Source organism: Anabrus simplex, chromosome 2, assembly GCF_040414725.1.
Source record: "Anabrus simplex isolate iqAnaSimp1 chromosome 2, ASM4041472v1, whole genome shotgun sequence".
Lineage (NCBI taxonomy): Eukaryota > Metazoa > Arthropoda > Insecta > Orthoptera > Tettigoniidae > Anabrus > Anabrus simplex.
In genome coordinates, this window is record NC_090266.1 from 653470656 (window position 1) to 653494473 (window position 23818).

Below are 23818 nucleotides of genomic sequence, written 5' to 3' on the forward strand. Positions count from 1 at the left end.
TTCTCTTTGTCTTCCTCACTGCAGCCTGTCTGTGGGGCATACACTTGTATGATGGTGTACTTAGTGTTCTCCAGTTTCATGAACATTTTAATGATTCTATCACTTTTGCAGATAACTTCAGCTGTAGCATCAGTCCTTTCGTTAATTAAGAATCCAACATCATTTTTCGCTACCTTCTCCTGTCCACTCCAGTATAATTTATAACCTCCACGAAGTGTCTTACTTCCAATCCCTTTCCATTTGGTCTCACTTAATCCCAATATTGATATTTTTCTTCTATCCATCATGTCTAGGAGTTCTTCTAACTTTCCAGTTAATGATAGAATGTTTATAGTTCCAATTCGGTATTTGGGTCTCTTTTTTATTTGGGGTTTCCTTTCAGAACATTGTATATCATCAGCCTTACGGTCATCATACTTTACAATTGTCTGAGAGGACGTGTCAGTCCGGTCTATAATATTCTTTCCGAGGCTCTTTTTCTTATTGAAAGCAACTGTACTCAATACTCTCCTGCTGACTTGCTAGGCCTAACGCACAAGAGGATTTTCTCTCAGGGTTTACTCCCTTCCTGCCTTCCTCGTCCTACAAGGCAGTAGGTTCCATCTGTACACCCCAGAAGGATGGGTTGCCTCTTCCGCCATCTCCGCCGTACCGAAGTCCATCTTCTCCGCCGTAGCTGCCGTTGAGGTCTTCACACTTAACCCAGGGTAAGGGCCCTCCATATTTATGACCCCTGGAGAGAGGGTGTCCCAGTATTTTAAAACCCCCAGGAATTGGGCTACCTGTTGGTCCGCGGGTTGTATTGGTTATTTCAACCAGCCCTACATACTGTAGGGGCCCCCTATCCGCCACCTGGGGATGCGCTCTGTAGGGGTCAGGTTCCCCTGGTTACTTATTGGAAGTTAACCCCACCCACAAGGAGTAAGGTTATTTGCAGAGACCTATTTTCAAGTTCCAAGATATTAGACTGCAGGCTTTCAGCACAGTCTGCCATCAAGACCAAGTTATCAGCATAGGCCAACTGCTTACTACATTTCCACCTAACTGAATCTCTCCCTGCCATTTTATACCTTTCAGCAGATGATCCATGTAAACTACGAACAGCAAAGGTGAAAGATTACAGCCTTGTCTAACCCCTGTAAGTACCCTGAACCAAGAACTCATTCTACCATCAATTCTCACTGAAGCCCAATTGTCAACATAAATGCCTTTGATTGATTTTAATAATCTACATTTAATTCCATAGTCCCCCAGTATAGCGAACATCTTTTCCCTCGGTACCCTGTCATATGCTTTCTCTAGATCTACGAAACATAAACACAACTGCCTATTCCTCTCGTAGCATTTTTCAATTACCTGGCGCACACAGAAAATCTGATCCTGACAGCCTCTGTGGTCGGAAACCACACTGGTTTTCATCCAACTTCCTCTCAACGACTGATCGCACCCTCCCTTCCAAGATGCCAGTGAATACTTTGCCTGGTATACTAATCAATGAGATACCTCAATAGTTGTTGCAATCCTTTCTGTTCCCTTGCTTATAGATAGGTGCAATTACTGCTTTTGTCCAATCTGCAGGTACCTTACCAACACTCCACGCTAATTTTACTACTCTATGAAGCCATTTCATCCCTGCCTTCCCTCTATACTTCACCATTTCAGGTCTAATTTCATCTATTCCTGCTGCCTTATGACAATGGAGTTTATTTACCATCCTTTCCACTTCCTCAAGCATAATTTCACCAACATCATTTTCCTCCTTCCCTTGAGCTTGGCTGTTTGCAACACCACCAAGATGATTTCCTTTTACATTGAGAAGATGTTCAAAATATTCCCTCCACCTCTCCAGTGATTCCCTGGGATCTATTATGAGTTCACCTGAATTACTCAAAATACTGTTCATTTCCTTTTTCCCTCCCTTCCTAAGATTCTTTATTACTGTCCAGAAAAGTTTCCCTGCTGCTTGACCTAGCCTTTCCAGGTTATTACCAAAATCTTCCTATGACTTCTTTTTGGATTCAACAACTATTTGTTTCGCTCTGTTTCTTTCATCTGTGTACAAATCCCTGTCTGCCTCGGCCCTTGTTTGGAGCCTTTTCTGATAAGCCTTCTTTTTACGTTTACAGACTGCTCTCACTTCATCATTCCACCAAGATGTTTGCCTTTTCCCATCTTTACACACAGTTGTTCCTATACATTCCCTTGCTGTTTCTACTACAGCATCCCTGTATGCCACCCATTCACTTCTGTATCCTGAACTTGCTTACTGTCTACTGTTCGAAACTTCTCACTAATCATATCCATGTACTTCTGTCTAATGTCCTCGTCCTGGAGATTTTCTACCCTTATTCATTTGCAGACAGATTTCACTTTCTCTACCCTAGGCCTAGATGTACTTAGTTCACTACAGACCAGATAGTGGTCTGTATCATCGAAAAATCCACGAAAAACTCATACATTCCTAACAGATTTCCTGAATTCAAAGTCTGTTAAGATATAGTCTGTTATGGATCTGGTACCCCTAGCCTCCCATGTGTAGCGGTGAATAGACCCATTCTTGAAGAATTTATTCATAACAACTAAACCCATACTAGCACAGAAGCCCAGTAAACGCTTCCGATTCCCATTAGCTTCCATATCCTCCCCACATTTACCAATCACCCTTTCATATCCTTCAGTTCTATTCCCAACTCTCGCATTGAAATCGCCCATTAGCACTATTCTATCCTTGTTGTTGACCCTGACCATGATGTCACTCAATGCTTCATAAAACTTGTCAATTTCGTCCTCATCTGCACCCTCACATGGTGAATACACGGACACAATTCTTGTCCTAATTGCTCCAACTGACAAATCTGCCCACATCATTCTGTATTGCTAGGAGTAAGTGATATTCGGGTAAGGGGATATAATGAGGAAGAGATAGGAGATTAAAAAGTGTACTTGACGGGTATTAGAAAGGGAAGGGCAGAGTCTGGGGTAGGGCTCTTTATCAGGAATACCATTGCACGCAACATAGTTTCTGAAGTATAAATTAGTAAAAAAAAAAAGGAATGGAGACTGATTGCGCTTACTCTTATTTTGTTCCTTTAGTGTTGACTCCCTTTCTAAGTAACGTGGCCAAGCTTGGCGGCCACTGCTGTGCTTCTAGTATTGTACGTACATAATACATTCTGTACAGGAGCTGGGCTAGCTGTATGTGGGGGAAGATGAAAGGGGAGGGGTGCAACTGGTCATCCGTTCACTACTATAGAGCAATTTTAAGTAAAACAAATAAGGCAGTCTACTAAACACACTAGAAAGTATACATATTTAGATCAACAAGGTAATCAGGAGAATAACCTTAATGATATAATTGATAATAAGAACCCTTTATACGAAGGAATATTGGCACATTTGGAAGCATTATCCATAAAAAAATAATACAGACTATAACAGAAAGAATTTGATCGAACCTCCTTCTTCCCAAATATCTATTCGCCCTACTCCCTCTTCTGAAGCCATTGAAACCGTGACCACCGGGCAAGTTGGTCGTGCAGTTAGGAGTGCAGCTGTGAGCTTGCATCTGGGAGATAGTGGGTTTGAATCCCACTATTGGCAGCCGTGAAAATGGTTTTCTGTGGTTTCCCATTTTCATGCCGGGCAAATGCAGGGGCTGTACCTTAATTAAGGCCACGGCCGCTTCCTTCCCATTCCTAGGCCTTCCCTATCCCATTGTCACCATAAGACCTATCTGTGTTGGTGCGACTTAAAGCAAATAGCGAAACTGTGACCGTGAGCGACAAGCCTCCTCCCCACTCCTCAGCCTTGCCTCCCCCAAAGTAGAAGCAGGCTTCAAAGCGTACACACCGTTATTTCACAAGACGGAAAGCTGCATCAGTTGCCACTAGACCCCCTCCAAGGCCACAGTAGGTTGTTCTAATGACAAGGTATGATACCATTCTTTTAAATACTAGGTTCCCTTGCGCAGATTGTAATACACGCTAATACAAAAGCAATCCCCCATTTTATTTCATTGCAGATTTTGGGGAATCTTGTTTCATAGTAACAGAAAGACAGCAATCAGCTTCAGGGATCCCGCATTAAACAGAAGTTACGAGATTCATTTTCATAAAACAAAAACAAACGACACCATTCATCTTGGAAATGAGCTGCTGAAGAGAACAGTTTTGTAATAAAATAGAACATCAACAAGAAAAAAAAATATTTTTCACGAACTTTTTAATAATAAACGACAAGGAAATATACACATCACAGTGAACAAAAGTGCTGGAAACAAAAAAAAAGTTTAACATCTGTTCAAGTGAATAGAAAAATGTTTAAAACAAAGTAGATCCATTTTCCATCCCATTTCACTGCTTCATTTAACCCCCTCATAGATTTTAATCATTTTCATCTTTTGTAAATTCATATAGTTTTTTGAACATAACAAGGTACTTTTCATTATGTTTTTTGAGAATATAAAATATGCTTTGTAATTTCACCTTTGCAATGTAACATAGCTGAGGATGTTCCCAAGGAATGAAACTCGTGCTATAAATAAATAATTAATTTGCATAAAGCAAATATAAGTACCAAAAAGGTGGATATTTACTTTTATAGATTTAATGTAAATAAGATTTGATACAGGAAATGAAGCTGATTTCATGCAACCTCTCTGACTTCCGTTGAACTGTCAAATCTCTGCTCTCACTGCTTGGTCACACTAGTAATTCACTTTCATCGCTTATAAACTAAAGCAATCACAGTACACACACTTCCACAACTGTCACTTATAGTCTGAGTCATTTCCACAGTTATTCTCACTGTATGCTATCACAGCCTGCGCACAGTACAGTCTCGTAGTCCTGTATGTCGTACACTGTCTGTAGGGTACACACACAACAGACTTCGTTCACTGGCCTTTGGTGACTTCTCTCGTGCGTCTCCAGAGATGCACATATTCACTCACAGCAGCTGGACACGAGAGACTACTCCCTGACAACAGACAAAACAGAAGGAATGTTCACTTCATAGACAGAACCACACTCATTGTGCCGCGCTGCTCGGCTGCATTTAACCACACACTGGCTGATACGCAGCGACTGACTGCGCAACTTCACAGGAACACTCTCACACACAGTACTCAGCCCAGTGCTTGCACAGCACTCCTTTAACAGCACAAACTCTTTGGCTAAACTGAACTGAACCACCCCAGTTCGTCTGGTCTGCCTTAAATAGAAAGGCTGGCCCTTCCATATGCTTCGTGAAAGGAGAAGCCTCTAGAGTCCTCTCTAATCCAGATGATCTGGTTTCACTTTCCAGGTCTTTTTCCTACCATCTAGAGGCCTTCAGTGATATGAGGTGATGCCAGAGTGGTGGCAGAAGGGCTTGTCCATGCAAGCCTGGCTTGTTTCTGATCAGTTGTGGCACAGTGAGCTGGTGGGTCCTTAGCTCAGTGACGTCACTCACAGCCAGGGCTAGGCTAACTTGCTCCTCCCAAGGTCTTAAAATAAAATGGCATGCGCAGTCACATTGCCGCCTCCTTAAAGTAACTCGCCTCAAATTGCTCCATATTATGGTGCCAGACGACTCAGTTGTTTGGCCATTATCTGCCCATGTGGGATCCACTGGCTTTGGTGGGTGACGTACTTGGTCGTGATGATGACAGTTCATGGGCTCTCTCTTGGTGACTGAAGCTGTGGTAACTTTCCCCTCATCTTCACCTCAATCTGCTTCCAGGACCTGCACGTCTTTGTGGTCCACTGGCACAATGTACAAGACTAGCTCACACGTCCCAAGCTTGGTCCTGCTGGGTTTCCTCTGATTCTGTGGTGTTGAATTTGGTGTTCATACTGGTACACAGTTTTGAGTCGGGATGCTAGTCCTGGCCAGGTAGAATCCTCGTTCAGTGGTCATCGGTTTGGGCTCCACTAGCACGCTCTCTCATAGTGGAGATGTAAGCCGTGCCCTTGCCATCACTACCTCCATCCTCGGGGCCAGCATCAGATGCCCCGTGAGGTTATGCTGCCTGCCAGGCATCAACCCTTGATGGATCTCTGCATCGCAGAGCCCTCAGATGATATAGAAGTTGATTCCCATAGGGAACCTCAAATATTTGTCCCGAATGAGTATTTTTATAATACCAACTGTATTGGTATTATCACAGAGCCCATCGAAGGGGTTGTCGGACGCCTCACACTGGGTACGATCCTGGGGTGGCCCAGCCAGTCACATGGGCTGGTCTCTTGACCGCAACAGCAAATTTCCACAACATTTCATTGACACGCTGGGTATTCTCCCATAGCTGGACGTGGTGGGCGGCTGTCAGCTGGTGGTTATCACAGCATCTGCCGAGCACTCTTTCAATCTCCTCGTAGGTGGCGCCCAGCAGAAGGCTGTGTATTACCTCCGCTGCTTGTCCATGTTGTCTGGCAACCAGGCATCCAGTTCTTTCATATGACGTCCATCCGTTTTTCTTTCAATCAGTCTCGAACTGTGTTTGGAAGGGTCTCCAGGAAGTGGTCCCGTTATAATGTGGGGGTTCCACTTTCATGATGCTGGAGAGCTGCCATCACTGCTGGAGGGCTCTGTTCAGGTCTCCACAACAGTTTTTGTCATTTTGCCTTCTGTTAGGTCTCAAACTCTGGTCTCCATAGCTACAGGAATTGCTTCTGACTGCTTCTCATCCATTTCGCTAACGTTCTGCATGAATTTATTCTATAACTTCTCTTTAGTGCACTTCTTCTAACCTTTCAGTTCATTTAATTCTGATTTCAGTTGGTCCTGGTTAGATTTCAATCTTCAGTTGCTTAAGTTCCTCTAGGCTAGATTTCAGTTCTCTTCAGTTTTTGAATTTGCTCATTTGTTTGTCCCGACTAGATGCGAGTTCAATTTTATGTTGATACTTGATAGATTTAAGTTAGCTCTTAAGTGCAGTGTTAAGTTCGCAGATCTTATTGAGAAGAGCCTGGATGATTTTGGCATCCATTTTTCTACTCCCTAGGAAAATCTTTGAACTACAAAATATGCTCGCAGTCGATCCCGATTCTAACACCGGTTGTAATATACCTTTTATTCCACTTCTGATGCCATTGTAACATGAAGGCGCATAGGTAAATAAATAAACAACATTGGTAGTGTTAAATCCTATGAATAGGATTGATTAATTACTACTAATTGCTTACACAACTATAGGGCACACCAGGACAGCAACGTACAGTACTCAAATTAGACCAGTTCGGCACTCTCATTGCTCAGTAACATTGTCGGGGCTTTCAAACGAAAACAATCACGCTACACACTCTTCCACAACTGTCACTTATAATCTGAGTCAGTTCGACAGTTATTCTCACTGTGCATTATCACAGCTACTTCGTTCACAGCCCATGCACAGCACAGTCTTGCAATCCTGTATGACCGGGCGAGTTGGCCGTGCGGTTCGGGCGCGTGGTTGTGAGCATGCATCTGGGAGATAGTGGGTCCGAATTCCACTGTCGGCAGCCCTGAAGATGGTTTTCTGTGGTTTCCCATTTTCACACCAGGCAAATGCTGAGGCTGTACCTCCGCTCCGCCTCCCCACTCTCTCTCTCTCTCTCTCTCTCTCTCTCTCTCTCTCTCTCTCTCTCTCATACACACACACATCAGTCCCATCTTAAATAGGGAAGATGGCCCTTCCAGATACTTTGCGAAAGAATGAGCCCGTAGGGTCCTCTTAAATCCGAATGATCTGGGTTCACTTTTCATGAATTTCTCCAACCGTCAGGAGGTCTCTAGTGATATAACGGGGTGATGGCAGAGGGGTCTTGCATGCCCGGTTTGTTCATGACTGGTTGTGGCGTGGCACGGCGAGCGGGTGGGGTCTTAGCTCGGCGACATCACTCATAGCTGGGGCCAGGCTAACTGGCTTCTCCCAGGGCCTTATATTAAAATGATGGACTCCATCACGATACAGTTTAACAGAAAGGAAGAATAAACTGTTACAAATCTCACTTTTGGTAAATCTCTTCCGCTTCCATTATTTTTCGAAAAATTGTGTATTGTTGTGAATGTAACCACAGTTTAATACTACTGAGTTACACTTATTCATCATGAGAAGAACTGGTCTAGCAAACAGAGTTTGTTTTTGTTATGCTACTCATATTATTTGCTTTAATAAAATAATATAAATAAATCATATAAAGAAATGCCATGGAAATATTACAGTATTGAAAACAAAGATAGATTACAACGATGGACATCAGTGAATTTTGGACTGATCAGGAATAAAACAAGTAGGCTTGAAGTTTTATGTGGCTATAAATCTTGTTATCCTAAGTGTGACGCAAGTGCGATATCAGGTATAACTTGAAAACAGTATTCTCTCGCCCATGGGTAACTAATGTAGATATCGAGCTTGATTATTATTATTATTATTATTATTATTATTATTATTATTATTATTATCATCATCATCATCATACGATCATGATTATTATTATTATTATTATTATTATTATTATTATTATCATCATCATCATCATTATACGATCGTTATTATTATTATTATTTCTTGTATGTATAGCTGTGAATTGTTACATCCATTTAGTACTACTATTATTTATGTAGTTGAATGATCGTATTGTGTGTGAGGTTATGAAACGTGTTGTACATAGACATTGATATCAGTTCCGTTAGTGTAAATACCTGTAAATTAATATTATAATTTATTCTTACCTGTATATGTCCGACTCGTTGGCTGAATGGTCAGCGTTCTGGCCTTCGGTTCAGAGGGTCCCGGGTTCGATTCCCGGCCGGGTGGGGATTTTAACCTTAATTGGTTAATTCCAATGGCCCGGGGGCTGGGTGTTTGTGCTGTCCCCAACATCCCTGCAACTCACACACCACACATAACACTGTCCTCCACCACAATAACACGCAGTTACCTACAAATGGCAGATGCTGCCCACCCTCATTGGAGGGTCTGCCTTACAAGGGCTGCACTCGGCTAGAAATAGCCACACAAAATTATTTATTTACCTGTATATATAAATTGTAATCCATAATTGTTGAAACACACTGTAACTTCCAGAATGGTATAGGTGCTAGAACAATTGAGAATATTCTGTACATTGTATTCTGTGTATTCATATACTCTAGAATTTTCATGAAGATACTTTTTGTAATGTAGGTTTCTAGAAGTCTGGCCAGACACATATATAAGGGGACAATCTTGACAATAAAAGTTAGTTGTTGGACAAGTTGTGGTTTGGAAGTTATTGGAAGAGAGTTATTGTTTAGTAGCACATGGCTGACATGCTGAGCCAGGCAGTCTCCATGTTGAATTGATCGGTAGTCATTTGTTTTATCTGTGTTTCAAAGTGTAACCTCTGTGGTATTCGGTGTCAGTTGTCAACTGTTCGAAGATGGCAGCTTTGTTTATATCCTACAAGTGAAGTGTTTTTGTTTTGTGATACGGTGATTAAGGTTGTGTGTGTATTAATTTGTGAATATGTAAATAAAAGTATTGTACCAACTGACAGCATCTCGTGTGCGTCTGTGTGGATATGTTACGGGACACACCATGGTTTTACATGAAATTCAAACCACTGGGACGCAGTATTTAAAAAATGTCACATGCAGTGACGAGAATTTGAACTATAAAGCACATTGAGAAGACGGTGATTGTGTGTTTGTATTACCATGCCCCTATTGGAATGGAAACTCAGCTGTCATATTTTTGTTTATGACTGCTATGATTTTGTTGTGACAGAGATATTTTGCGTGATACACTGTTGCCACATTTTGCTAATATGTTTCTGTCAGGAACATTTTGTATCTATTTTTTCATTCAGGACTTACTTGACATTGATTTGGGGTGTGAATTATAAGACTCTGTATGTACAAGTATTTACATTCAAGATTATTACACCTTTCACCTGTGTGTAAATTGTACACCCGATGATTCTCTGTTGGCATCTAGTTCCGCAGCATCATTTGGTTTCCCACATCTGTTACCTTGGATGGTTGAATGCAGTCCAGCCAGTATTTTCTTGGTCTACCTACCATCTACACAACCTCAAACTGCTTTGCTGGCTCCTATTGCTTGCATTCATTGTATGTGTCATGTTTTTTTCCTTCCATATTTTAACTGATTATGGACTTCTGAGGATAACAACTATTCCTTTGAGGAATTGAATTTTATCACTCAAACAGCAGAAAAATAAAATTCATTTGAAAGTACTTTTCTTTTGGTGATGGTACCATTATGCTTTGAATAGTGATTTCAATTTCCTTGTGCAACATACTGTTGCAGCCAAGATGGTATAGCAGCTGTTCCTGGGGAGGTGTACCATTTGGAAATCTGAAGCAGATTCCTCTAAATAAATTAACAACATCTCTACTGCTTTCACTTAACATACATTTACTACCTTGCACGCTGATTTCTCTGGCTATTTTCTTCATTTACTTCTGGTTATATTTAAAGTCTTGGATACCAATTTAAAAATATTGTATAGTTTTTATTACATTCACTCTGTATTGCAGCATGCATAGCCATTGACCGGTGGATTTCTATTCCCTAAATACTTCAGTTGGGTGAGGTGAATATTGCTCTGGCTATAAGCCTTCCTTATGCACAAATTGTGAAGTTCAGAATTCTGTAATTATGGTTGTAAAATAGAAATGAGTCTGTGAAATTCTTGTGACTTACAATATATGAATTATTTTATGGATATTTTAAAAAGGAAGCCAGAGAAAAAGTAAAACTTCCATGTATATATAAAGTAGCCCAAAATATTTGAATCAGTCTCATACTTGTTTAAAGCTGTGTGTAATCTTCTTCAGGGATCCCTCATTCCCAAGTGTGTCGAGGCTCTCGCCCAGGTAAGAATTGAAGATAAACGCTTGGTCTAGTATTCTTTTATTAGATTGCACATTCAGAAGTACAAATTGCTGCTTGCCCCTTCCTTCCTCGTCCATTGCATATTGGGTAAAGGCACACCAAAAAGTCTGAGCATTTGGCTTAGCTTGCCAGTAGAGTAGTGATGAAATTATGTTTGCTTTCTTGTCTCTTGTCTCTATGCTTGCATGCCGTTCATTGCGTGGAATATGGTATGCTCAAGGAAGTATATCTGCATCATAAGTGTGATCTTATCGTATTTCATATAACAGATTAATTACACCTTTGCTGTTTTCACGTACGTACATATTTTATCATTGTCCTTCACCACTGTCAGTTGTAACTACCTTCGGAAGGTGTCTGCTGTGTGAGTAGAATTGGTCCTGACTCCTCATCTTACAGTATATAAAGTTACTTTCCAGTAGTAAATTACCTTTAACTCGCCTGGAGTCGGACACTAGTTGCAATTTTTGAACAATTTCTTGTCTGTTATTTTTGCTTTATTGCAGTGTAGCTAGTATCAGGAGATCTTTCTTTATTCTTCATATTAATATACATATATACTTTGCATATTGTAAATATGTTGGATGATGGTGAAAATAATTTTATGAGCTAGCTTGGTACGGTCCTTGTAAGGCAGACCCTCTGATAAGGGTGGACGGAATCTGTCGTATGTAGTAAAGTGTGCATAATTGCAGTGGAGGACAGTGTTATGTGTGGTGTATGAGTTGCAGGGATTTTGGGGACAACACAAACATCCAGTCCCCAAACCAAGGGAATTAACAATTTAAGGTTAAATATCTCTGACACGGGAATTGAACCCGAGACTTTCTGAACCGAAAGTCACTGTGCTGACCATTCCATCAAGGAGTCAGTCCAACATGTGGATGGAAAAATACTAATCTAACCAAAGCCATAAATTTGTTCTTGGGTCGGATGGTAGTGTTCTGTTTTCTTGGGATATGCATTTTGGAATCACACATAGAATTAAATAGTACAAATTGTTATAGGTTGGATATTTTGGGATCAACTGTGTCTCTTAATATAAGGTAGTACCATATATTTACATGCTAATTTGTCAAGAAATTGGTGTTAATTTTATGCATTGAAATATCCTCAGATTGCACGATTATTACTCTCAAGATGTTGCAGTAAGTGGTGAACAATGACAGGTGTCACCTGTGACTACTGGATGAAAAACCATCTGAAATTGAAGTTCTGTTGTGACACTGTATGGTACCAAATGTTGGCTACCTATTAATGAGGCAGATCGTAAATTAAGAGTCATGTGGAGAAGGATGCTGAGAGGGTCAGCCAGCATCATTAGACTGGATTGTGTTTCATGTGTAGACATAAAATGATTTGGCATTGCACCAATTCAGGTGAAAATATGCAGAAGGTGACTTCGATGGTTTCGGACATGCTGTGAGCAGAAGCAGAAGCGACTGAAAATGTGCTCTACATACTGCACCTTTTTCAGTTGTAAATCAGAAAGTGTCACATGTAATTCAAATTAATCAAGTTGAAGTCAGAAAAGATCAGATGTAATTCAGAAAACATCAGATGTAATTCTGATTAATCAACATTAATTCATAAAGCATATGTATTTAAGAGTAATCAGTTGTAATTCAGAAAGCACCACATGTATTTCAGAAAACATGAATTGTAATTCAGGAAACTGTTTTAAATCAGACTAGCAATTACCCGCGGCTTCGCTCGCGTTGATTTCGTAATTTGATCGAAGAAATCGTTCCTCGACATTGTACTAAGACATTGTCTGAAGATTTCTAAAGTATAAAAACTCATCCAAAAATTTTCATTTACCCCAGAAAATCTTTGTAAACCATGTTACTTAAGTTTTGGGGCTAAGACGACCATGCGACATAGAACTGTACATGTGAGAAACAGTCTTCTCTCAAGTCGAAAAAATAAATACATGTTTCTTTACTTTTAAAGGAGATTCCAGATACCTATTTCTACATCTGTAACATCTTCAGTTTTTGAGATATAGATAAGTATCCCCATAAAAATAATTCAACCCCTTGATCAGTCCTTCCCCTACCCCCACCCCAATCTAACTGTATTTCCCGAAAACAAAAATACAGGCTTCTTTATTTTTAAAGGAGATTCCAAATACCAATTTTCACGTCTGTAACATCTTCAGATAAAAAAATTTCAACTATATTTCTCTTCTTTTCACCTTCCCCCCCCCCCCCGTTAAGTGCCTCCTCTGAAAACAAAAAGGTACATGTTCCTGTATTCTTAAAGGACTTTAAAACACCACGATTTTTGTCCTAACATGTTAAGTTTTTGACATATAATGTAGATATACTGGTACTGATTTTAAAAATTCACCCTCTTTTCAGCCCCTTAACTGGATTTTCCTAAAACAAAAAGTACGTGTTTCATTATTTTTAAAGGAGATTCCTAATACCAGTTTTCATGTCTGTACATCTGTAACACCTTCAGTTTTTGAGATAAATGTATACTAATAGGAATAATTCACCTTCTTGACTTCTTTCCACCTCTCTCCAGGCTAAAGTGGACTTCCCAGAAAAAAAATACATGTTTCTTTATTTTGAAAGGAAATTCAAAATACCAACTTTTATGTCTGTAACAGCTTCAGTTTTTAAGGCAAAGTATCCTCATGAACATATTTCAATTCCTTATTTACTTATTTTAAAACCTACATGCCTTACGTCGACTTCCGAAAAAACAAATACGTGTTCCTTTATTCTTAAAGGAGATTCCAAATACTAATTTTCACGTCTGTAACATCTTCAGTTTTTGAGATATAATTATCCTCATAAGAGTAATTCAACTATATTCCTCCCCCAGTTTCCTACCCATTAAGTTGATTCCCCCTCCCCAAAAGTGAGTGTTTCTTTATTTTTAAGGGAGATTCGAAATGCCAATTTTCACGTTTTAATATCTTTAATTTTTTAGATAGAAGTATCCTCATTTAACTAATTTTTCAATTCATTCACCCCCCTTGAGTGGATTTTCCGAAAACAAAAGAACACGTGTTCCTTTACTTTGAAAGAAGATTCCAAATACAAATGTTCATGGCTCTAACATCTTCAGTTTATGAGAGATAAGTATCCTCATAAAAAGAATTCAACTCCTTTTTCACCCCAGCCCGTTAAGTTGATTTCCCCCTCCAAAAATGCATGTTTCTTAATTTTAAAGGAGATTCCAAATACAAATTTTCACGTGTGTAACATTAAATTTGTTGAGATGTAAGTTTCTAAACAAAAAGTATTAAAATGTTTCACTTCCTTTCAACCTTTCTTTCAAAAACAAAAACCAAAAATACTTGTTTTTTAATTTGTGGAGGAGCTTCCAAATGCCATTTATCACGACTGTTACATCTTCAGTTTCGAGATACCGGTATAAGTATCCTCATAAAAAGGAATTTAACTCTTTTTCACCGCCCCCAAGTTGATTTCCCCCAGAAAATGCTTGTTTCATTATTTTTAAAGGAGATTCCAAATACCAATTTCCATGTCTGTAAACTTTAGTTTTGAGATATAAGTTTCTCCAGAAAAATAATTCATTGTTTTTACTTCCTTTCACACTCCTCACTCAAGTGAATTTTCTATAAACAAACAGTATCCGTTTCTTTAGAAGAGCTTTCAAATACCAATTATCACGACTGTAACATCTTCAGTTCTTGAGATATATGTATCCTCGTAAAAGGAATTCATCTTCGTTTTCATCCCCCCTACCAAATTGATTCCCCCCAAATGCGTGTTCCTTTATATTCAAGGAGATTCCAAAAACCAGTTTTCACGTTTGTAACATCCTTAGATTTTTTGGAATATATACATACATTCTCATACAAATAATTCAACTAACTTTTCAAGTCTTTCTCACCAACCCCCTCCCTCCCCCGTTAAAGGTTTTTCTATAAACAAAAGTATACATGTTTCCTTATCTTTAAAGGAGATTCCAAATACCAATTTTTACGTCTGCAACATGTTAAGTTTTTGAGATATACTGTAGATGGGCTAATTTTCAAAATTCACCCCTTTTTCAGTTCCCCTTAAGTGGATTTTCCAAAAAAAAATATTTGTTTCTTGAACTTTACAGGAAATTCCAAATACCCTATTTCAAATCTGTAATATGTTACGTGTCTGAGATAATTTGCAGATATAGTCTTTTTAAATTTCACCCCGTTTGTCACTCCAGTTCACCTCTTATTCATCGGATTATCCAAAAACACAAAAATACGTGTTTCTTTATTTTTAAAGGATATTCCAAATACAAATTTTTACATCTGTAAACCTTCAAGTTTTTGAGATTTTAAAAATTTTAAAAATTCACCCCCCTTTTCACCCCCTTAGCAATGGAATATCCAAAAAAAAAACCCTTAGCGAGCACCTACATGTTAATATGAGTGTATCCCCAAAATTTCATTTCTTTGCGTCCAGTAGTTTTGGCTCGGCGATGATGAATCAGTCAGTCAGTCAGTCAGTCAGGACATGTTCTTTTATATATATATATATATATAGATAGATAGATAGATTGGTAAAGATCATTATTTGGTAGTCATGACAACTGATGTTTTGTTTCTGTATATGAATGTTACAAAGGTGTGTGTGAAAAATTCAGTAGGAATAAGATAATTCAAAGATAATTGCGTGATTTATCGTGCAACTGTGGCACGACATGAATTATTGCAAATACTTCCACGTCACCATTTATTGCACACAGTGTTTTTGATGTGCTAATGAACCACAAGTCAACTGTCCTATTTCCTGGACTGAGATAGGAGAAAATGGAGCTGTTTTGCAGAAACACTACAAGTAACATTCCAAAGAAGACAGAAAAAGAATTGTACAATGCTCCAGTAGAGGAGATGATTGCAAGGCATTGGCAGGTACATTAGGTATAAAATACTAAATAGCATTTCACTGGATTTGGTCTGGTCGACCCACAATGCCACAAAAAAGCGGGATAGGGAAAATATTTTAACTGAAGATGAAGTAGATACTGTGAATTCATGGATAGAGGATGAATATATCACAATGCTCGAACAATTATGTGAGAAAATAAGACAGAACTTCAATGAGGAAGTTGCTGTATCTACAGTTGGAAATTATTTGGAAGGAAGATTTTTTTTTTTTTTTTTAACACTAAAGCAAGTACATTATGAACCAACAACCATGAAGTCAATTGAAAATAAACACAAGTGAGCTGAATATATGTGGAATTTAAACAAATATATTCAAAAGGGAACAATTCTTTATCTGTCTTCTTCGGAATGTTGCTTGCAGTGTTTTTGCAAAACTGGCTCATTTTCTGCTATCTCAGTCCGGCAAATAGGACAATTGACTTATGGTTCATTAGCACATCGAAAACACTGTGTGCAATAAATGGTGACATGGAAGTATTCGTAATAATTCATGTCGTGGATCTATCAGATTAATTTCAATTTGTTTTGTCGGCGAAGTGAGAGCCGCGCCCTTGCTGCTTGGGAGCTGTCCAGCAAATGCCGCCAGCAAGAGAACCAAATGTTCACCTCATCGCAGCAATTTCAGTGGTAGACATCGTTATGATGGAGACAAGGATATAGTTATCAATGCGATTTTATTTGTGTAAATAAATATCACACAAGATAGGTCTACTTCTTGATTGTAAAACCAGTTTATTGTCACCGAGTCTATTCCTTACAACACAATCCCCACTCAGTTTGCTTAATGACTACACAGTGATACACAATTATACACAACACTACAAGACTAGTAAGGGAAACACACTGATTATTCACTTTACCATCACAAGACAAGACTGACTACCCTCTAACTCACCCATGTCAATTCTGACTAGTACAGATAAAAATCAAATCCTCAACTCACTGTAATACTCACTGTAACCCACACTCTCTAACACCCACTAACTCCCACTCACCTCTCGGCCTGTCAGCTCGATATGTGTACCATTCGACAAACAGAGAAATATTGACTTCTGGAAATGTTCTTGCAACACTAAATGGAACACATCTGATCATACAAGGAACAATCGATCGACTGGCCTCTCGATTGGAGTAATCAAATTCAGATGTTCGATTACAGTTTATAAACACACATCGAAAAATCTATAACGTTCCTAAAGCTTCTGCACATATCTGGATAATAAAACATTACAGGAAGTTCCAGAAACTTCCATGTGTATCAGAGTGATAGTGGATTATACCCAATATACAAATATTACAGAGCTTTCTACAGTTTTAGACTATACAGACCTTCACGTTAGACGTATTCACAATAGTTTTTGAGGTTATACAAATTTACAATACACTTAGCACCTAATTGAAGATAATTAAAATATATTAAACATAATAATTAAAGGTTTTACAAGAGTTAGGTTATGTGTAGGATGCTGTACATACGACAAGAAGAAGCTCATTCACAGCTTTGTTTGCAAATAGTTTGGTTGCTTCCCTTCTGCACCATTGGGAAGAGATAGTCAACCAAATCAATGAGTTAGTGGATGTGTGTGATACTGATAACACACCATGCCACTTGAGATTGGAAACAGTGTTTTATGGCACTGGAGCAACACTGTTGCGGTTAGCACTGTATTCACCCATGCTCAATCTTGTTCAGGTGATATGGGCCAAAGTAAAATCCTACATCAATACCCATCTCATAATACCTCATGTTGCTACTCCTGAGGTTCAAAAGTAAAGATTCTTCTATATAGCAGAAGTTATTGACTAAGTAAAAAATACCATTGTGGTCGTGCACACAACATACTAGTGTTCACCACTCTATAGCTTTTGTAATAGAAGACATGCCAGTAGATTGTTCAAAGCTTTGAATAACTTACATTTATCCCCATGTAATTATCTTCATGGCAATTATCCTAGGAAAATGTTAGTTGGCAACAATGATGATGTGGTGACAGTGTTATGAAAGTGAGGTAGGAAGTGACCAGTGTACTCTAACTTTGGGTTACGAAGAAGAAAGGATCCGATTCAAAGAAGAATATGTAAGACATAAATAGTATTAGGATTTTGAACTTGGTATTATATCTTCCTTTTCAGATCTGCCTAACTAAGAATTGTCTGCAGGAGAATGATTATGAAAACATTTTTATTTTCAATTGACTTTACGTCGCACCAATTCAGATAGGTCTTATGATGACAATGGGTAGGAATGTCTTAGGAGTGGGAAGGAAGCGATGTGACCTTAATTAACGTATAGCCCCGATATTTGCCTCCTGTGAAAATGGGGAAACCACAGAAAACCATCTTCAGGGCTGCCAACAGTGGGGTTTGAACCCTCTATCTTCCGAATGCAGGCTCACAGCTGCGCACCTCTAATTGCACGGCCAGCTCTCGTGGAATTTTTATTTTTTAAGGTAATTAGAAACCTATCCCTGTTTTAATACTAAGTCATAGTTAACCTGTATTTAAAATACAGTAGTGAGTGATTGCCTACGTGGCATACAAGAAAGTAATTTAAGATTCAGTGTGCATAACTCCAATTATGATTCGACAGCTCTGAGATGGTTTTCCATGGTTTCCCATTTTCACACTAGGCAAATGCTGGGGCTGTACCTTAATTAAGGCCATAGCCGCTTTCTTCCCATTCCTAGCACTATCCTATCCCATCGTCACCATAAGACCTATCTGTGTTGATGCAACATAAAGGAAATTGTAAAAAATAAAATAATAATAATTTAGTTGTGAGTTACTTCAATAGTGATTCTAGGTAGTACTAATGGTTTGTTACTGATGTTTTCTGAAATACATGTGATGCTTTCTGATTTACAGTTGTTAATCTGAATTACATCTGATGCTTTCTGAATTACAATTGATGTTTCCTGAATATCTGTTGGTGTCTCCTGATTTGAAACTGGAAAAGGTGTAGAAATCATCAGAAAGAGACCCATGGGATGACTGATACGCTACATGAATTGAAATCGCCCTTAGAATTTTGACGTGGGCCGAAGATCTATCTTTGTAATTTCTTCTCTTTCATTTGGATCCTGTCTGTCACTCCGTGGTGAGTGAGGGCCAAGCATTCAGCAGCATATACTGCTTCAGAACGTACTGCTGTGGTATAGTGGCAGTATTTGGCCTGCCATGAGATCGATCTGGATTGACACAAAGGTGGAAAACTGTTTCCATGCATTTAGCCTGATACTTCAGATAAGGAAGCTCTGATGTATTAAATGATATAATCTCTCCAAGATACTTAAAATGACTGCAAGTTTAATTTTTCCATATTTGGTATCGAGAAATGCAGTGGTATTATGACAGTCAGATATCATTACTTAAGTTTTTTCTTTTTTTAAGATATCTTGGTGACCTACAGCTTCAGCTACTTCTTGTAATGTTTCAAACTGGAGGCAAGTGATGTTGAGGTCATCTGGCATTAGGACTACATCATCTTCAAAGCAAGGCAGTCAATGTTCACTCTCTTTTTTTCTTTACGTCGCACCGACACAGGCATGTTTTATCACTATGACAGGATAGGAAATGCCTAGGATTGGGAAGGAAGTGACCGTGGCTTTAATTAAGTTACAGCACCAGCATTCGCCTGGTGTGAAAATGAGAAACCATGGAAATCCATCTTGAGGGCTGCCGACAGTGGGGTTCGAACCCACCATCTCCTGAATTCAACCTCACAGCTATATGACCCAAACCACACAGTCAATTTGCTCGATGTTTACTGTTTTGGATCCAGTGCCCAGCCTAATACCATTATTGGGTAAGTTAGTCTGCTTCTTCACATACATACGACCTTTTCAAGAACAGTTTAAAAATTGGGTGAGAGCCCACATCGCCTTGATGAATGCCAGTCTTAATCTCAAAGGATCTAGAGATTTCCCCCATGAATGTCATTTGTGAATAGGTGTTGGTCTGAGTTTATTTGATGATGGAATGAGTCTTGTCCACACCCATCTCCTTGATGATGGAATGAGTCTTGTCCACACCCATCTCCTTGAGGGTATCAAGCAGACTGAATCAGTTGTTTGAGTCAAAGGCCTTCTTGAAATAGACAAAAGTCAGTAAAAGTGGTTTTGTGCGAATAGATCTAATTTTGATGATACTCTTCAGTTTAAAGATCTGCTCGCTGCAAGAACGGGTCTTGCGGAAGCCAGCTTGATATTCGCCAATCTGCAGATCAGCAGTAGGTTCATTGCAAGTTTGGAATGCTTTTGACGGGATTTTATTGGCAACTGAACAAGGATGTATGCTGCTAGAGTTATTCACATCTGCTTTATTGCCTGTGTTATGGAGAGGATGTGTAAGAGCTGATTGCTACTCCTTAGGAATAGTTTCTTATTCCCATATACATTATCACAAACAAGTTCATTTCGGCAACAAAATTGGGACCAACCATTTTTAGAAGTTCAGCAACTATGGAATCCTTGCCTCATGGCTTGTGGTTGAGGAGAGCTGCAATGATTTGGGTAATTTCTTCTTAATCAGGAGGAGAATTAGGTGAAATGAAGGATGGACCAGAAATTGTAATCTTGGATGCTGGAGGAGGGCAGTTGTTTAAGTAGTGAGCTAATCATTCACAATTGTCATTATTATTCAGAATAAGATTGCCTTTCTCTTTCTGGAAACAACGCAACACTTGACAGCCGGTAAGTTCAGATTTGAATGTATGATGCAATCACAAGTGTTGTTCCTCCTTAAGGTTTTTTCAGTGGTTTCAAGTTGAGCCTTTTCATAAGAAGGTTTTGCTTTCCAGATCAGTTTAGAAGTCATTTTACATTGAATAAGGAATTCTTCAGTTTTTCCAGTCTCATTCCAGTGATTCCAGGCCTGAGACTATTTTTTTTCTTTGAGAATTTCATCTTGCTGTACAATCCACTATGGGTGCTTCTTTTTGCCCCATGATAAATTGATCGTTAGAGTAACAGCATCTTGAAGTTTCTTGGAAATGTCTTCACACTTGTGTGATTATAGACTCAAACTCTTTCTCGTAATTATGAATGATATTTTGATTTCTCTGTTGATCCAAAACCTATCATCATCATCATTATCATCATCATTATCATCATCATCATCGTCGTTGTCATCATGATCGTCAGCAGCATTGTTTACTATATTTCACAATGTTACAATTGATATTGAGTATCACTTCAGTACCAGATACAGGGAAGAGGCACTGTGTGTTACTATGTACATATGCAGTACGTATTTATATACAAATTTCTTACAAAGCTACCAGTCATTCACATGGTGGAGTCATGCATTGGATGTTCCAACTACAGAAAATTCTGATTAGTGTGACAGGTGGCTAATATGACTGCTCTTCTAAGTTCTTTGTAGCCGGGAGTGTGTAGATTGGGAATTTTGAGGCTGTTATGCAATGTCTTTGGAATAAGATCATTGCACACAGTGATTATTGGCTCTTCACATTGTCTTAATTTTCACCATCAAATCAGTGTACTTCGATATTTTCTCTGTGTGTGTTGCCTGCAGGTTGTTTGATCTAGGGCATGCAATATCTACGATGTAGCCAGTTTCTTTAGTCTTATCATGTAGCACGATGTCTGGTCTATTACATGGTATTGTCTTATCAGCGATGATACTTCTATCCCAATAGAGTCTACAGTACTCATTTTTATTGACTGATGGCAGTGTGTACTTTCAGTAATATGTTGAGTACTTAGTGGGTTGGTACTGATTAGCTAGTTACTGATGAATTATTTTTTCTACTTGATCATGCCTGTATTCGTAGTCTGCACTTGCAACAGAGATCAGATTCTACTGATTTGTCTTGCAGTACATATTTTCTGTAGTTCCTAGTTGGCAATAAGTTGGTCCTGAAAGGCTAACATAACGCCTTCTGTCTCCAGGTCTACATCTGAGTGTGTCAGCCAGGCATGCAATGCTCTTTTATCGACATAAGGCAGGTCCAACTCGCTCGGGTACCACCTATACAGAGCCTTCTGTTTCTATTGTGATATTGTCTGCTCTATAGTGGGAACCTGAGGTGAGGAGTTCTCTGTAGTACTGAGATTGAGAAGTGTTAAATTCTTATCTGAGACTATTGCTGCACTGTGCAATGGTGAAGTTTCCTTCTTTTCCTATAGAAGTAAGATCTCAGTGATGCAGTCTGTGAGCTATAAAATTTTCTGTCTGTAAGTCCTCAACCCCCAACAGAATGGGGTATAGTTAGTCTTTCTCGGGAAGTACTTGGTTGATGCATGTGGTTTTAAGTTAGCAAGACATTTGTTTTCATTTGTAGATGATTGAGATCAGTTTTGGTCTACTGGATAATGCCAAAAGAATATGTTAGAACTGGTGTATGAACATGATTTATAGCCTTAATGGTCTTTTTGCCTGTGAGCTTAGAATGTAGGATCCCACATACCCATTGACGGTAAACTGTGGTAAGAGTTTCTTTAATTTCCTTATGCTGTATTGTTGTTCCTTGGTTGTAGCCTAGGTACCTGTATGTCTCCTTGTGGCCAAGGAGAGGAATATTTTCTGTGTTTGTGATATGAATTCCTTGAGCTGCATGAGATCCTTACCAGGTGGTCTGGATGGCACATTTGTCAAGTCCAAACTGCATATGTATGTCTGTAGAGAAACTGGGGATGAATGCAAGTAGATGTTCCAGTTGTACTTTTGTGGCACAGTGAAGTTTTGTATCATCCATATACAGGGTGATATCTTGTGCATGGTCGTTACCTTTGATGTTAAAACCATAACCAGTTGATTTAAGAGCTGTGCAAGTGCATTGAGTGCCAAATAAAACCAGAGAGGGTTCTTGGATTCTCCTTAAAATATACCTCTTTTGATAGGTATAGTCTAGCCCCTGTGTTTGTCTCTGGTGTGCAGGTTGAGACTTGTGTTCCACATCTCCATTGTTCTGAGAAACAAGATATTTACTGGGTTAATCTTGCACATGGTTAGCTCTTTCAGGAGCCAAGTATGGGGAACGAAGCCAAACACTTTTCTGAAGTTTATGAAGCATGAATATAGGTTCCGCTCTTCGAACCAAGCTTGTTCCATGACAATGTTATCAATTGCCAGCTGTTCTTTAAAGCCTAGTGAGTACCTCTTGCAGCAGTAATATTGTTTTTCTTGCAATGTTCCTGGATCCTATTTGCTATGATGGACTTGAAGCTTAGTACAGAGCTTGCAGACATGATAGGATGATATTTAGCTGGGTTGGCTGTGTCTGTATATTTTGACTTCAAGTATGTAACACCTGTTATAAGAAAGAGTGGTATTGTATTTGGATATTGGATGAAGTTACTTATAGGGTGCAGACAAACTTTGTTTTGTAAATTAAAGGAGTATTAGATGATATAAATACAAGAATTGCAAACATAGGAACCATGCGGTGATTAGTTATGGTGCTGTGCACGCTTCAAGATTTCAGATCAGCTGCAAACCTCCCAGGTGCTTGAGCATAAATGTAACACACTGTTTGCTTTTGGTTTAAATTTTAGCTGCAAACAATCAAAAGGAACAACCACACTGTACCTCAGAGCAGATGTTCAAAATGTCTCCCTCCAATTTGGTGGCAGAATTCACCTCGGCACAGCAATGATTCCCGTATTCCTTGGAAATAGGACACAAGGAAGACCACACAGTACCTCAGAGTGGATGTTCAAAATGTCTCCCTCCAACTTGGTGGCAGAATTCAATACTAGGTTAACATTAAATGTATATTTTGTAAATTGTATGTAATCACTATTGTCAATACTGTGCCCTTGCAAAGGCACCAAATGCGATGATCTTCTTTCTTCATATGTGCGCCGGCTGCTCCTGTAAATAATGACATTTTAAAATACTCACCGCTGCATGTAGACTCTTCTTCCTCAGTCATGGTGCGTCCAAAAAATATCCCACGGGTTGATGGGCCACACGTCGATCGGGGAATGAGGAAATGAAAAGATGGGGTAAACTATAAATGACGGTACCCAAAGACTGAATTAAAATTTAAATAAATAAACTGATTTATTGAACAAAGT

General features: G+C 39.1%; 1 protein-coding gene across 2 annotated transcripts in view; it reads left to right on the plus strand.

Annotated features, from left to right (window-relative positions):
• Positions 1–23818, plus strand: part of EDTP (Egg-derived tyrosine phosphatase) — a 294601-nt gene that overhangs the window by 143201 nt on the left and 127582 nt on the right. The window contains exon 8 of one of the 2 annotated variants that reach the window (XM_067141139.2): positions 10804–10842. The exons of the other annotated variant lie outside the window; for it this stretch is intronic. Coding sequence (XP_066997240.1) covers positions 10804–10842 — 39 coding nt within the window. The remainder of the gene's footprint in view (positions 1–10803; positions 10843–23818) is intronic. 2 annotated transcript variants of the gene reach the window in all.